This window comes from Curcuma longa, unplaced genomic scaffold (genome assembly GCF_044706935.1).
Source record: "Curcuma longa cultivar G26 ecotype Majalengka, Jawa Barat unplaced genomic scaffold, ITB_CL_G26_1.1 contig_25656, whole genome shotgun sequence".
Lineage (NCBI taxonomy): Eukaryota > Viridiplantae > Streptophyta > Magnoliopsida > Zingiberales > Zingiberaceae > Curcuma > Curcuma longa.
In genome coordinates, this window is record NW_027432839.1 from 1 (window position 1) to 13,973 (window position 13,973).

Consider the following 13,973-nt stretch of genomic DNA (forward strand, 5'->3'; position numbering starts at 1 on the left):
AAAATTGGACGGAAATATTAGTGTGCATAAATAGATAAAAAGTTTCGATCGAATTCCTTTGCTATGTATGATTGTGATTGAAATTAATTATACTTTTTAAATTTATCCTTTTATAGATAATTATAAAATCAAAATAATACATTTCATCTTTTTTATTATAATGATTAAAAAATCCGATTAAAATCTACATCTTCCCTCTTTAAAATAAATATAATAATAATAATTTATTTTTGCTATCAATATTCAATACGAAGGACTGATCATAAATTGTGGAAACAAACCCAATGTTGCAAACTGACATAGATTTTGATGGGTACAAATTAAATTCTCATCTCTATTTTCATTTTAGTAAAAGATGAAATCCACTATTTTAACAGTTTCATACAGTTTTTTGATCATCTGTGAAGAGGTAGATCGAGAAACTCCAGTTGATCATGACGAAGGAAGATATTATCTTGGTTTCATCGAGATTTGATCCTTGTCTATTCAGTAATTTTGCTCTATCGTAACTAATTCAACTATGCCTAGGGTCTCAAAACGCTGCAATATTTGACAAACCACACTCGTAAGAAATCTAAGAAAATTACGCAAATTCAAACACTATAAGACTAAGAGTTCCGTTAGTAGCGTACATTATTCGAGCAAAGGCGACGTGGAACACGACAAATACGATAATCTATGTCTGATTGTTTGGTGCAAACAGATTGCGTGAAACTTGCAAACATGAGCCATCGATCAGAATTCAATTAATACAAGAATAAAAACAAGGTAGGATTTGAGAATTTAACCTATTGCGAAAAACTTGCTTTGATCATTGGAGTTGCAGATCGATACCGTCGTGGTAGAATAGTTTTGAGGCCGGTTCCAGAGTCCTAAACAGTACCATTGAAACCCGAGTGTTTGAAATATGTTGCCTCCAGGTGATCACAGTGCATGTCCAGCGCAGTCCCTCCTTTCTCCAGGAAAAATAGGTTCCTCTCCAGGAGACCATTTTGATCAGTTCTTTGCTTTGGACTGTGGATACATAAGTGATTAATTCTACCTTGGTATTCTCAGATATTTATCATAATTGACCATGCAGTTTTGCTCAGGACACTCTTTTTGCGTCACGCACACTCACAGGTAACTCATTCCATTTCCTATGTTCTGACATATATTGAATAAATTTACACAATATATATATATATATATATATATATATATATATATATATATATATATATATATATATATATATATATATATATATATATATATGTGATTCTATCTTCAAATTATGGTTTCCTTGATATCCTCCGGTCCCATGCTCTTTGAAAGAGAGTAAAATCATGGAGGGAGGGGTATGCCCTAGCACAATGACTTTTTGCACGGGAGGTCAGACACCAATGAGATATTTTTGTACCCGTTGGAAATTGATTTCAAGATCTATTGGGATAAACACTCAGTAGGTATCAACTATGCCAATCAATAGAGGCTATTTTCCTTGATATCTATGTTATTATGGGAGGCGTATGTGTTGTTATTTTTGAATTACAACTTAAGAATTTTTTTTATGTTAACTTATCAGTGTTTGGATTAATTAATTAACTTATTAAAATAATTATACATGTTTCAAATTTCGTAATTGGTTATATTTTGATTTTTTATTTTACATGATACTACCCTTGGTATTTTAATATTTTTCCGGTTTTTTTGCGTCATAAAATTTCCATTCCCTGTTCTCGTTGTGGGCTCAGTCTGATATGTGGGACATGTTCGCTCCGGTCTGTCTGATCTAATTTTGGGGCAGTTACGTCGGATATGGGTCTGATCACATTGCAAGCTACTCAGACAATCAATTATAAGTTTTGAAGACTTAAAAGGACTTATGTTTACCAAATCACCTCAATGGCAGGCCTACGGGCAGATAGAATTTAGTGCGCATAAATAGCATCCACATCCATCACCCCTAATTTATCGCCTTGGTACTTCCAACTTCCCCGCAAGGCGAAACCCTAGTGCCTCGTTGCTGTCGATCTAAATCATGGGGTTGCTATCGTGGTGGAGGGGCAAGGGCGCGACGCCGCCTCCTCCGTCAGCTGCGAAGGTCGATGCCGAGGCTAACTCTGAGGTGGCGCAGGAGGTCTCCGGGATGAACGGCGCGGTCGAGGTGCGGCGCCCGATGGACGTGACGGTCTTCGAATTTGGATCGGTCGCCGCGTCCGGCGACAGGATTACGCTGGCCGGATACTGCCCGGTCTCCGAAGAGCTCGAGCCGTGCCGGTGGGAGATCATCCCGGCCACTGGGCCAGACGCTCCTCAGTTCCGCATTGTCTTCTAAAGGGGCGGTACTTCCTCGAAACAAATTGCTTCGGAATATGTTGCTTTTTAGTGTAAAGAAACCTTGGAATTTTCATCGCTATGACTCTTTGCCTCGTATCATTTGAATTCTGTGAGTTTAAAGTTGCTGCTTGTGTTTTGCCATACCAAATGTTGTCTTTGACATTGTTATAGTGGCCTTTCATTAGCTGGCTCTTAGTTAATGCGTTGTGGCATCAATTACATAGTTTTTACATTGTCGATTCATATATCAGTGCGTGTGCGAGTTCGAGTTTAGCCATATACTCTGGATAATAGTTATTTAAGGTGTGAGACGTTTAAAACCCCATAGGTGCTATAAGGCCTGAGATGCATCGTTCTGAGTATAAATGTTTACAATTCAAACAAATATAAAGAATTTCTATCAAATGTTTTACTAATAAAATTATAATCTATTAACTATTAAATAATAATGTAAAAATAAAATTCACTAGCAAATAAATACCTTATGCACATAATTCAAATAAAAAAACTTAAATATCTAAATCATCAAAATCTGTATCATATTTCTCAATCATATCATTATCACCATATGTTATGTTTCAGATTTGTATAATTGAATCTTCATTGGTTTCTTCAAAATTGATTTCTTCCTTCTCTCACAAGGCCCATGCTTAGACCGCACAGGCGCAAGAGGCTTGTCTAGCTGCACCTCACGCCTAAGCGCAGCCAGATGAACACCTTTAATAACTATGATCTGGATCATTGTCTGCACATTTAAGTTTCAAATTGATCACATGTATTTTACGTGGACATCTCAGTTGAACTGATGTGGGCTGTAAACTTGTTTTGATGAGGCAGGTTGCCAACACAGTTGCTTAGTTTCCTTGATGCCTCATCAGTTGGCAAGTTGTCATCTTTAACAAAAAATTCTGCCAGCTAGTAATATTTAGATTATACGTGTGAAAAAGTTCAAAGTTCAATATTACGGTTGTTGTGATGAGGCAGGTTGCTAACATGGTTGCTTAGTTGCCTTGGTGCCACATCAATTGCCTTGGTGCCGCATCAATTGGCATAGTTATCATCTTTGATGGAAGTTCCGCATCAATACGCTTGAGTAAGTTCAAAGCTCATTGTTATGGTTGCTGTGATGAGCCAGATCGCTAACATGGTTGCTTAGTTGCCTTGATGCCACATCAATCGGCAAGTTATTATCTTTAGTTAGAGTTCTAACAGGTAGTTATTTTCAGGTTATACATGTTAATTAAGTTCAAAGGTCATTGTTACGGTTGCTGTGATGAAGCAGGTTGCTAACATAGTTGCTTAGTTGCCTCGATGCCAGTTGGATTGGCAGGCTATCATCTTTAATGAGAGTTAGTTATTTTGATGTTATGCATGTGAATAAGTTCAAAGTTCATTGTTAAGCTTGTTGTGATGAAGCAGGTTGCGAGTGCGATTTCTTACTCGCCTCGCTTCCACATCACGCCGGCAAGTTATGATTTTCAAGGAGAGTCGTGGCAGCCTGCTATGTCAAGTCTATAATATGAGGAAGTTTAAAGTTCATTGTTACATGCTTTGTTAACCATTTCAAACCATTGGAGTTTATACTTAGATTAGGCGCATGTTTAGTAAAGTTTAGTGAGGAGGAAGCGATTATGAAATAGTGAAAATTTGTTTGCTCCATGACATCCAATAGTAAGTGGGCGAAGGCCCCATGGGACAAGCTCACTGTCATTCACGGAAATGTTTGGTTTTGGTAATTCTGAAATGTGTGGGGCAATTGCTACTTGCTTTATGAGAAAACAAACAGAGAGCCAGAGAGAAGTTTTTGTGATGCAAATTAAACTAGTAACCAGCTAGAGCCATTACTGCTGCCCTTCAATTCAACTATGCTCGGGTGTCTTTAAATGTTTTTGTTATTGCGATTAGTTTATGATCGAATGCTAGATAACACATACTCCTATTTCAAATGTTGATTTAGATCCTTCTTGGGATCGTAATACTTTTATTTTAAAAATAATGAATTCTTTGTTTGATTGTTTTCTTTAATGTGTCAGTAGTATAACACTTGTTTTTTTTTTCATTCCTTTCCCTCTCTGTTCACAGGTGATCATCGTATAATCCCCTTTATCACCAACTTACTCAGAGATGATAATTCCATTTTTATACAAACAAGTTGGTTTTACGGAGCTCGAGTTTTTACCGAGTTCAAACAGCGTATAGATTAGTTAAATTCATAATATAATAACTGCTGTGTTCTCTCTTTTTTTTTTAAAAATATTATAGATATTTTAAAACTCAAATTGATATCAAAATAATAAATTTAAAGAGTAACATTTATTATATTCTTTGTATTTTTTATTAAAAAAATAAGATTATAGTTGAGTTTTTAGGTGAGTCTGTAAAAAAACTTTACGAAAGTTAACTTAGTTGGACTTTCTAGTCTTTTAAATTTGAATTTGCTTTTTTATATAATTTTTCTCTATCACAAACAAATATGATGCTTGTTTATGAAAAAAAAAATGATAAATCTCAGTCAGTCTCATGGACTCAATCCTTGGGGGTGGTCGGCTCGGTCCCACAGAAGTTTCCTACCGACCACCAGGGTAAATCGAGAAGCGCATACGGCGGCCAATTCAGATGGCCAGCATCCTTTGATTGCGTTCCCCATTTGGAAGCTAGGGATCGAACCGCGGGTCCCTGGATTACAACCCGGATGTCTTACCATTGCACCATTGCCCCGGGGACTATGATGCTTGTTTATAAATATTATGGGTGTGTTTGATAAATTATTATCATTACATGATTATCAAATAATCATATAATTAAGATTATGAAATATAAAATATAATTTAATATTATTTGATTTAATTTATTTATTTAGAGTGAATAAAATATATATAATCAGTTTAATATTTATTATATTATATTTAATTTATTTTATTTTTAAAATAAATTAAATTAAATTAATGATATTAATATTAATAATGTTGATGATAATAATAAATTGATAATATATAAAAATTAAATATAATTTATTTATATTTTTTAAATTTAAAATAAATTTATATATTTTTAATAAAATAATTTATTAAATTAGTAAATATAATTTATTAATTTTATTTTTAAAATTTAAAATAATTATTTTGATAAAATAATTTATTAAATTAATAAATATAATTTGTTAATTTTATTTTAATAAAATAGTTTATTAAAATAATTATTTTTAAAAATAATTTATTAAATTAATAAATATATTTCATTAATTTTATATTTAAGATTTAAAATAAATTTATATATAGTTTAAAAAATAATTATTTTAATAACATCATTAGTTAAATTAATAAATATAATTTTTATTTTTATTTTTTAAAATTTAAAATAAATTATCCTTTTTAAATTTATAAATATTTAAATTAAAATTTATTAAATTAATTAACTCAATTTTAATTAGGTTTCACGTATATTTCAATTAATTCAGTTTTAAATAAAATTGAAAGGTAATTATGAAAAAAATTTCATTAATTTTTAAAATTATAAAAAATCTGTCAAATAATTACGAATTATAACTTATTTACTGATATGATGACAATACTGTGTTATTTGAAAATCAAATATCAACTATAACTCTCAATGAAACACTTCTTATATGTTTTTATACCAGTGTTGTTGTGAATGCCACGGTGAGCTTCTGGTCTTTACGGGAGATTTTCAATAAGGAAAAGGTTATTTTTCTGTTAAAAAAATTACTCGTAATTGTAATTATTACATATCAATTTTAATTCGCCATGATAATGAACAAGCAGTGGTGCAATAATATGTCCTCAACATTTTAATGTAAGTATATTATTTTCAGGCTGACCACTGACATAAAGCGATAAAAATAATGAAATTATTATTATTTTATCTCTCAGAATTTATCCGTTTACCTTTTTTTTTTCTTTAAGTGTTATTCAAACTTCATGAACTCTAGTGTTTTTTTTTTCAATCCTATAAGTAACTAAGTTGACTAGCATTAGATTTTGACATGTTTTCTGGAAAAAAAACAATCTGAAGAAAAACAATCTGATTTTAATAACACTGAATATTTATAATTTAATATATGAATAAATATAACTTGAATAATAATTAATTTTCATTGGGATCCTCCTATTTTGAAAATCTCATTTTATGCCTCTACTCGCACATTATGGCGAAAGGAATATGTTCTTTTGTTAAATAATTTAATAACAATAATTTATATTAGCATTATGTTAAATTTTATCAATACACTGAAATCGTCAAGAAAAAAAATTAGAGGAATAATGTCAATTTGATATATTATTTATCATGTAGTTTGGTGACATAACTTAGTAGATAATTTTTAGTTTTTCCGATTTAAATTGTTTGTTTGGAATAAATCTAACTTTTGTTTGACGATTAAACTCAAATTTAAAACTACCATGTTACGACAGATAACCACGATTATGTCAGCATGAGCTCGAGTCTGATCCGGGTCTAACTTGAGTCTCGTCCAGAGACCTGATAAACCCTGTACAAATCTCCCTTGGTCTGATAAGCCTTGGCCGAATCCCTATTCGGTCGAACCCATCGCCGAATCCCCATTCGGCCGTAGCCTTAGCCGAATCCCCACTCAGCCACACCCATCGCCGAATCCCCATTCGGCCGTAGCCGTCGCCGAATCCTCATTCGGCCGTATCATAGCCGAATACCCATTCGGCCATGCTCCTAAGCTGGATCCCTCATTCGACCACATCCTCGTCGAGTCGCCCGACAAAGCCTGGGATGAATGGCTGAGAAGCCTGAATGAAGGGCTGAGGAGCCTGGGATGAATGGCTGAAAGCCTAGATGAAAACGGCTTAACAAGAGAACCGCGTGAGTTGACCCCACGCCGGTAGTACGACTCGGTTGCCAAGGCGAGCTCGACCCCGGCTGCAGGAGCGCGGGGGAGTTTGAGAATTGTAGTAGATGGCGGTGACGGACGCTGTAGCGGGTCTGATTACACGATTCGGCTCGACCCCGGCTGTGCGAAGCGCGGGGGAGTTAAGCATGAAAAGATAGCAAGTGTTATGAAATTTACCAGACTTTGATGTGGCGGGCGCTAGTGGTCCGTGACCATCGGGAGTAAGCTCGACCCTGACTATGAGGGGAGGTTGAGCCCTGACAAGGACATTTGCTGATGGAGCTAGTGGTCCGAGACCACCAGAATTGAGCTCGACCTTGGCTATGTCCGAGCCGAAGGGAGGTTGAACCCTGAAAAGGGCAATTGCTGATGGAGTATGTCCGAGACCTAATTTGAGCTCAACCTTGGCTATGTCCGAGCCTAAGGGAGGTTGAACCCTGAGAAGGGCAATTGCTGATGGAGTAGGTCCAAGACCTAATTTGAGCTCGACCTTGGCTATATCCGAGCCTAAGGGAGGTTGAACCCTGAAAAGAGCAATTGCTGATGGAGTAGGTCCGAGACCTAATTATGTCGGTGGAGACAGCTCGATCCCGACTATGTCCGAGTCGGGAGAGTGATGTCGAATGGCTGAAAAGCCTTAGCGTGGAGAGGACCTGCGGAAGTATTCCCGTTATTCAAGTGTAGGGAAGTAAAGTACGTACCATGGAACTTAGTATTCTTGACCGCTAAATGCGGTAAAGTTGGAGATGCGTAGCATTCCATGGCCTGGTTAAGTCTTTGCCCTCTGCATCAGTCTGAGATGCGTAGCGTCGATGTAGGACCGGGCCTGGGCCTGAGCCTGGTGGGCCGGGGCCTGGTAGGCCTAATGGGCCTGATGGGCCTGAGGGGTTGGAGCTCGATAACTTGAAGCTTGAAGAACCGGATCTTGGTGGGCCGGGGCCTGGTGGGCCTGATGGGTCTTGATCTTGATGGGCCTAATGGGCCTGATGATGTTGGGACTTAAAGGACTTGAGGATTCTGGACTCGAGAATAGTGGGCCTCCGTGGGCCCATAGCGGGCCTCTGTGGACCCGGACAACTGGCGCACCGGTGGTGCGAGCATCGTCGGCGAGAGATGGAGGTCTCGAAGGGCCAGTACCCGAGGTTGTTGTCCAGAAACTGCTAGGATGGCCGTGGCGACCGCCCTGTTGAAATCTTCCTCCGTCATGGCGTGAGGCGAGACTGAGGAGGTTTGTCCGTCGGCATCTCAAATCTGGGCAGAAATGTGTTCCCACAGACGGCGCCAAATTATGTTCCGGTGAGAACTGCTCCTGGACACGTCACCGGACCTTAGCTCGCCGTGGACTGGAACAGCAGAAAAAGAGGAGGAGAGCGGTGCGAGCTTCAGGGGCTTCAGGACCTCCGCTGGAGCTGTGTCGAAGCAGGAAGGAGGGTCCAGTGCGCCGCTGGCTCTTCGACACTGAAAACACAGGGGACGTCAGTAGGACGGCCAGGAGTCATTCGACCATCACTTGCTGGATCACCTATTCGGTTACCCACGCCTTCGCTGAATTGCCTATTCGGTCATGCTCTCGCCGAATCACCATGCGGTTACATACTTCATTTTACCGGGTCCATTCGGCCACGGCAGCTCAGCTCTGCTCATTCGGCCACAACAGCTCAGCTCTGCTCATTCGGCCACAGCAGCTCAGCTCTGTCTCTGCTCATTCGGCCACAGCAGCTCAGCTATGCCCATTCGGCCACAGCAGCTCAGCTCTGCTCATTCGGCCACAGCAGCTCAGCTCTGCCCATTCGGCCACGGCAGCTCAGCTGTAACACTCGGTCTAGTTAGTCGACTGGTCCGCTCCTTCGACTAGACAAGTGGGAAGGCTTGTGTTACGGCAGATAACCACGATGACGTCAGCATGAGCTCGAGTCTGATCCGGGTCTGACTTGAATCTCGCCCAGAGACCTGATAAACCCTGTACAAATCTCCCTTGGTCTGATAAGCCTTGGCCGAATCCCCATTCGGCCGAACCCATCGTCGAATCCCCATTCGGCCGTAGCCTTAGCCGAATCCCCACTCAGCCACACCCATCGCCGAATCCCCATTCGGCCGTAGTCGTCGCCGAATCCTCATTCGACCGTATCATAGCCGAATACCCATTCGACCATGCTCCTAAGCCGAATCCCTCATTCGGCCACATCCTCGTCGAGTCGCCCGGCAAAGCCTGGGCCCACCTCATCATGATTTCTGACAAGCCCACGCCCCATTTAATTAATGCTGCCTATACACTCGACGAGATGATACTTTTAAGGCGATGGGACAGGGAACTCAATTGTTCCTGAAATCTCATTAATCGTGATAAGACGTTCCTTAATGATGACGTGACACGTGCGCACGCTCATCCACTCTCTTAAAAAGACCACTCCGTCGGACAGGTAAAGGGGCCGAACTCTCTCAACTTTTCTACACGCTCAAATTCATTACTATTCATCTTCTTCCTCTCGCCATTGCTAACTTGAGCGTCAGAGTGGTCGCGCCGGGGCACCCCTGGCCGTCCTACTGACGTCCCCTGTGTTTTCAGTGTCGAAGAGCCAGTGGCGCACTGGACCCTCCTTTCTGCTTCGACACAGCTCCAGCGGAGGTCCTGAAGCCCCTGAAGCTCGCACCGCTCTCCTCATCTTTTTCTGCTGTTCCAGCCCACGGCGAGTTAAGGTCCGGTGACATGTCCAAGAGCAGTTCTCAATCGGAACATACCAAATTATGTAACGAATCATGCATGTCTTATGAACTGAATTTTGATATTAGTATGTGTAATCATTCTTGGAGATACTTATTATATTTTTATAACTTTATCATACACTTATTTTAGAAATAAACAAGCTAGGTGACATTATAAGATTAACACTCATTTGAGTTGATCTTAGAATGTTTTGAAGTATCTTGAGCATCAACATGATACTGAAATTGTTGCGTTCCAATTTGAAGATCAAAATTTCAACATAGAATGATACTTTAATTGGTCAGCCTTGGCGCAGCTCGATAGAACTGAGTAAACCTTTTACATTATTCATAGGATCTCTGTCTGATTACCTACTTCATACCTTTAAACCAGAGAATTTGAGACCATCTGTTGTGATCACTACAACCAAGTTGGATGGAAAGTTTTCTGAAATAGATTTCGCGTAGCAGATGCATAGATACAAACAAGTTTCCAGTAAGCCAAGGAAGTTTTTGATGCATCTGAATTTTGAGTTGAGTTTCAACAGAAAAAGCAACAAAGTCAGTCGAACAACTTGCTCAAACAAATTTCTCGACGTACCTGATTCGTACATTTTCAGCTCATCGTCAACCATTACGAAACTGTCTACACTACTAGAGTTTCATTTTGAATAGTTCAGCATGCTTCAGGTGTTCAACGATGTCTGCAACGGAACCAATCGTTGCAACAAGTGAGACAACCAGACTGACTATGGTCATAGACTGCAGCACAACCCATTTCATCTGCATTCTCTTGATTTTTGCTTGATTTATGTACACAGACACAGGATAATATACCGTCAACGGCCAGAACCCCAAGGCACCTAGCAAGCCAACCATTGCGTTAAAGAACGGCAGCATTGCTGCAACCGTAGTCGTGACAACCACGAGTAGCGGCCGCATAATAAGTTTGCAAAGTGTGAACTCTATGCTTCTTGATTTGGAGAAAGGTGCCTTTAGGGTATAGACCCTTTGGAAGAAGCTTGCATCAGGCCATTTCTTAGCCAACCACTCCTCATAGAATGCAAAGATAGGTTGTGCAAATATCTGTAAAACATTCGAGGAACTAGGTTTTAGTGATAGCATAGCATTCTTCAACTTTTAGATAGGTTTTGCTATCTATATATTCACTGACGATGCCAGTTACATTACAGAAATTTCCTTGTGTGAAGATTTTAGTCGTATTTTTCGGATAGGTTTTGCTATCTTATAATTGATACATTGAACAATTATTCAAATTGTAAATAGCTACATCTGTACAAAGCGCAATATGCGGTACCTGATATGCTCGACGAGATGAATGATAACAGCAAGATGTGCAATCTCAATGAGCCAAATGGGTTCCTGAAACCCAGTGAGAATATTTCCAGGGGCATCATTCCCAAACGCTGCATAACCAACACAACCAAGAGATACATAGAACAATGTCGTGAAACCAATGCCAAAGATAGACGCTTTCTTCATCGTCTTATTCTCCGGAGGCGGAGACTTTAGTGTATCCTACATAAGTATCAACTCTTTGGGAATGGATTTTGGTGTGGACAACTTTTCTTTGAAAAAGATGTTACAAGAAAGTAAATGCAATTAACATATCTTACCTGGATCTCTATTAGGATCATCGAAAAGGAATACGCGAAAGCAATATTCCCGAGTGCTTGAAAAGAACTCCAAAGCTTTGGGGCCAAGGAGACATTGCTTGCTCCCATCTGCGATCCAAGTAGAGTCCCTTTGAAGTGAGGGTGAGAAAAGAAGTCCAACAAGCACAAACATAATCCAATTAAGGAATAAGCAAAAGACATTGCCGCGGCAATGTAAGAAAGCACTGTAACTTTCTCCAAGCTAGGGAATTGCGATAGGAATGCTTCAATTATCCCGAAAATGACAATGTGCAAGGTTCCATAAATGTCACACGAAGCTTTAGGACCTTTCTTGCGGACACATATCGCCTTATCGATGGCCCTTCATATAAACATAAGAGAGATTTAGTATATAAGTGTGTATATTAAAACCAAGACAACCGAAAACATATATATATAAAAAGAATCAAAAGAAGCATTTAGATTCCACATATCAAAAATCAAAAGGAACTCACATCATACTCATAGCAGAAGTTATTGTGTATCCAACCATTGTTCCCCAAAGTAAACTGTACTGTATGATTCCACATATCAAAATGTCTTTCTTGCCTGGAACAACAGATGAAAAACAATGAACATATAGTGTGTCTGTCTGTTTCCGCGTCAAATGAAATTCATTAGTTTGTTACTGGATGAAGGAAATTCATATACAAGAACAATCAGTAAAATTAGTGCAATGTTCAGAATTTTATTTTTCTGAAGGTATCCAAAGATGTATGTAAATAACTTAATCCTGTCAAAGTTTGTTGAAGTTGGAGTTAGCCTACATTCATCGTCATTGTGAATCCATGCATGGTCTCAAATAGTTGGGACTGTCACAGCTCGATGATCCGACGATAATGACTATCATGACTATGATGAACTACTACAACAAACTCTCATACTGAATAGTACACATCTTTGGATATCTTCTATGACTCTGATAATGATCAGCTTGTAAGTTCACAGCAGTGTACAATTTTTACTGTATTAATGCAAGTCAACTATGGAAGCTCAAAGCAGTGTACAATTTGAAAACATTCATATGAAGATCGCACACAAGGGAAATAACAACTATCCAGTTGATTTCAGAGTTACCTAGAGATGCTCTTACAACATCCATGTACGTCTTGTTTCTTCTCCCATTTGTTGGATCAGGAAATCGGTAACAGTCTGCCAGGAGAATTGCAGTGAAATAAGTGATGAATGCAAAGAAGACTAGCATGAGAGGACCCAGTATCCAGCCGAGTTGCGCGACACTCCATGGCAAGGTGAGTATGCCAGATCCTATAACAGCCGTAATTATATGAGCTGTGGCCGTCCACACAGTCCCTGCAGGGTTGAAATAATTAGCAGATCATTAATATATGAGTGCGAGTGAAATTATAAATACAGAAAAAAGAACATAATGCCAGCCATCAAACACCTGATAATGTCATACAACAGTTGTGGATGAACTACAAGAATGAAAATGGATATGTTCAAATATTATCCAAACACTTGTTTTTCAAATGAAAAACATAACATTAGCTCCTTATATAACAAAATAACAAGGGATCAATGTAGTAACTGTTCTACTTGACTAATATTGAAAATTTGTGCATTGTGGCCACACCTCAGTTTTCCTTGCCAAAAGAAGAAGAAATAAAATCCATAAAGGAAAAGCAATATTACCAGTTCTAACTCGATCATCTTCTCCAGCTACCTCCATTTCCATCTTACTGAATCAGGGGTGATGGTTCCAAAGAGAGAGGTAGGCAACTCCATTAATAACCACTCTCACATTAATTGTATGAGCACGCATCACAAATGCAAAAGCAGAAGCAAATGTTGCAACTTACACTTGTCAACCTCTTTTATGGAGTCAGAGCATGCACCATTGACTTTGAGCTGATGCACTCTGCAGCTGTTAGATGCTTGTTTTATTGTGGCAGTGAATTTTTTGTCATCTGCTGTGCAAAAACGCATAATGAACAAAAAACCAAATAGTGAATAGCAACTAAATACTGAAGGTTTAAAACAAAATATCAGGTTTCAGAAAGGGTTGAACAGAATTATCTGGCTCATAGATAATCGGTTCTTAGCTTAAAGATATAATATTTTAAAATAAGAAGGCATTCTGAACATCTAAGATCCATAAATAACTGAGCAACCAATTAATGTGTTAAGCCTAATTGGTGAAGTACCAAATAGAAGTTGTATCAGACTGATTGTTTCTGAGATTCTCCTGTTGACTGTTGCAAAAGAAAAGAGATGCTGCAAAAAAAAAAAAGAATCAATTTTCCAGAGAAAAAAAAGGAAAAATAACGAGTATGGACATGTAACTATGACTAGTCACATCCATGTGCACCATAGCAATGACAGATAGTTGAAGGGTTTTCAACATCTCTTGCTCATGTTTGATTGGCTGGTAG

The 13,973-nt window shown here is 38.6% G+C and overlaps 2 protein-coding genes across 2 annotated transcripts; one reads left to right on the forward strand and one right to left on the reverse strand.

Annotated features, from left to right (window-relative positions):
- The first annotated feature begins 1,925 nt into the window (after positions 1-1,925).
- LOC141818685 (uncharacterized) lies at positions 1,926-2,517 on the forward strand. The gene has a single exon (XM_074706137.1). The coding sequence runs from the start codon at positions 2,024-2,026 to the stop codon at positions 2,318-2,320; it is 297 nt and encodes a 98-aa protein (XP_074562238.1). The 5' UTR covers positions 1,926-2,023; the 3' UTR covers positions 2,321-2,517.
- A 7,814-nt stretch (positions 2,518-10,331) lies between these two features.
- Positions 10,332-13,821, reverse strand: LOC141818686 (amino acid permease 2-like). The gene is made up of 8 exons (XM_074706138.1): positions 13,746-13,821; positions 13,401-13,508; positions 13,234-13,280; positions 12,658-12,891; positions 12,036-12,129; positions 11,542-11,902; positions 11,223-11,443; positions 10,332-11,009 (listed from the first exon to the last, which is right to left on the reverse strand). Exons 3-8 carry the CDS (start codon positions 13,274-13,276, stop codon positions 10,559-10,561), a joined length of 1,404 nt encoding a protein of 467 aa, XP_074562239.1. The 5' UTR covers positions 13,277-13,280; positions 13,401-13,508; positions 13,746-13,821; the 3' UTR covers positions 10,332-10,558.
- Positions 13,822-13,973: the final 152 nt, after the last annotated feature.

What these genes read in the sequence shown, in the direction of transcription:
- LOC141818685 (XM_074706137.1), top strand. Translation starts at nt 2,024, where the DNA reads ATGGGGTTGCTATCGTGGTGGAGGGGCAAGGGCGCGACGCCGCCTCCT.
- LOC141818686 (XM_074706138.1), bottom strand. Translation starts at nt 13,276, where the DNA reads ATGGAAATGGAGGTAGCTGGAGAAGATGATCGAGTTAGAACTG. An exon ending in TGTTGTAAGAGCATCTCTAG is followed by an intron (nt 12,130 to 12,657) that starts GTAACTCTGAAA and finishes CTGTTGTTCCAG; the next exon opens with GCAAGAAAGACATTTTGATA. An exon ending in CATCTCGTCGAGCATATCAG is followed by an intron (nt 11,010 to 11,222) that starts GTACCGCATATT and finishes ACTAAAACCTAG; the next exon opens with TTCCTCGAATGTTTTACAGA.